The 2,500-nt window shown below is 38.3% G+C and overlaps 1 protein-coding gene across 1 annotated transcript in view; it reads right to left on the bottom strand.

Moving 5' to 3' along the window:
• Positions 1 to 2,500, bottom strand: part of LOC137997151 (uncharacterized) — a 41,349-nt gene that overhangs the window by 28,907 nt on the left and 9,942 nt on the right. The window contains exon 3 of the mRNA XM_068842963.1: positions 1,256 to 1,361. Within this exon, the coding sequence (XP_068699064.1) occupies positions 1,256 to 1,361 (106 nt within the window). The remainder of the gene's footprint in view (positions 1 to 1,255; positions 1,362 to 2,500) is intronic.

The raw sequence follows: 2,500 nt of genomic DNA, 5'->3' as shown, positions 1-2,500 counted from the left end.
CTAGACGCTTCGGCTGTGAATTAATGACTTTTTATTGCATTCCTGGCTGGGAAATAAACTGAATTTGATCAGCTGACTGGGAAACCAACCAATTTTATCTAGCTGGCTAAATTTGAGCCCTCGATATGGTCACGTGATACTGGTCAGCGGATAGCTTGCTTTGACAGCTGTCGATTGACCATAACATGGATGTCCAATATCCAAGATATATGCTTCAAAATAGCGTGCTACTGGTCATATTGGCGTACATGGAAGGGTGGACGTACGGACGGTCTATGGCGTCATAGCTATAAAACTAAGGGCGCGTTCGATTGACCCTATTCCGGAATAAGAATACGTGGAGTGATGATTAAAACGGTATGTTTGGCGCGTTTCGAAGCAGCAAGGATAATAAAAATTTGTTTAAAATAGCATTTTAGCAGATCTTGAACAGTTTTAATGTGAATTCCCACAAAAACGAAGGATCTCTAACTTCTATTCCATGTATGCCTATTCTGGAATACGGTCAATCGAACGTGCCCTAAAATTTCTGGCATCGATGGGTTACCACAATTTTTTAATTATGGTGTTCCGCGCGTAGCTCCGCTATAACTGATTCCTCGACGCCGTATAAACTTATACTGGCTTCCAGTACATCTATCTGCATCGAATGCACTTGAAAGCAATGTTTTGGACAGTTTAGGCTCTTTTTCGCCAGATAAGAATTTCAAAAGCGTTTTAGTAAGCTCGAACCTGCGAAATTTGGCAAAATCTCCTACAGGGATTGAGTTAAGTATAACAATCTTTGTCTTGTTTGTCAAGCGGTTTTGTATTGTGGCCGGCTACGGTCTGAATTCATCATTACTGTGGCGACTATCTCCACTAAAGTAATAGCTTTCGATACATATGCTTTTTGTGTGAAATGGATGTTCAGTCGATAGCTGCTTTGTTTGACAGTCAAATTGCAGTAGAGTTTAAGAGAATCACTACACTTTAATTTGACTTTTCGATTAGCAATTTTTGCTGTTTTTTTTAAACTTAAGAGAGTGGGTGTAAAGATCATCAGTCAAATATTTCCATATGCACTATATTGCTTTCTGAGATTAGAAACGGGAGCTCCGCTCTTTGGCTGGGCTAAATCTGTATATAAACTCAACAAAATACTCTATCAGAGTATTCAGTGCATAGCGATTTCCGTACTACACTCTATAACCTATCTATCCATTCGTCATTGAGCAATTCTGTTGAGGAAATTTTAAGGTCATTTTTCCCTTACCGAGACATCACCACGACAGTTACTTCTATCTGCCGGTCCCAAAGAGAACGATCTACAGGGGCTATAGCTGTAGGAGTATCCAGAAGAGGGACTTTCAACTGTCAAACTGGTAAACGAATACACAAAACTGTTAACATATGAATGCCAAAGAGCATAATAATTTTTAACACCTGACTTTACAAGCCTTCAAGCTACCTTCCTACAGTGCCCTGTAAAGGAGATACGATCAAAAAATATTCTTATCTAGCACAGTGACTTATTTATCTGGCAGTGTCACTTAATTATCTAGCACCGCTTCTTATTATCTAGCAATGCCACTTATTATCTAGCACTGATACTTTTTATATGGCACCACGGTTACTTATTTATCTGAAATTGGCACTTAATTATCTAGAACTGTCAGTTTTTTTGCGGGCTCTTAGAAAGCTACGGAAGCGTACGTTGCCCTTTAGATTCATGTAATGAAGTGACACTGCTAGATGATGGGTGGCACTGCTAGATAATAAGTGGCACTGCTAGATAATTGAAGACTAATTGAGTGACACTGCTATACAATAAGTAGCAGTACTAGGTAAGTATGGTTTTTGGGATGCATGTCCCTTACCGGGCACCGTACATTCCACTTGATTGCAAGAACCGTGTGGATACGTACAATTGCAGAAGACATCTCTGCGTGTAACAGCGGGAAAAAACGGATTTTAACTGGATGAAAAGTGGACCAACTTTACCTCCAACACCTCTCCTCCTATGATATAATTTGATCGTCTAAATGAATATAATCATGGATAATAGAAGAGACTAGTCTCTTCTATTATCCATGGTATAATCCTGAGAACGAATGTGGTTTGCGGGTAATTTTTCAATAATGATAAGTTAAGGAGGCTCGAAATACTTTCTCCTTTTTTCAAACAAATAAACATATTCTGTCCTTAGATACAGTTAGGGTAATCATATCAAGACGAAATTTGGCCAGGGTATTAAGTACCCATCATAGATATCTCACATTATATTTTCCCCCAGAATAACCATACCATGGCAACGATATTAGGCATTTCTTTGAGCCTTAAAATCAACATATGTTGTCTTTATTGAAGAAACGGGACAGTGAAATTTCCCCATGCAGCGTCACCAGATAATGTTAGAAATACTCTTTAAAATATTTAAAATTCAACAAAATCTGTAGCCCAGTTTTTCGGAAAAATCATTTTTTTTTGTCTCTAACTTTTTTTTCTTTCATTTGAGAGA

This window comes from Montipora foliosa, chromosome 3, assembly GCF_036669935.1.
Source record: "Montipora foliosa isolate CH-2021 chromosome 3, ASM3666993v2, whole genome shotgun sequence".
NCBI lineage: Eukaryota > Metazoa > Cnidaria > Anthozoa > Scleractinia > Acroporidae > Montipora > Montipora foliosa.
This window is presented reverse-complemented; position numbering and strand designations above follow the sequence as displayed.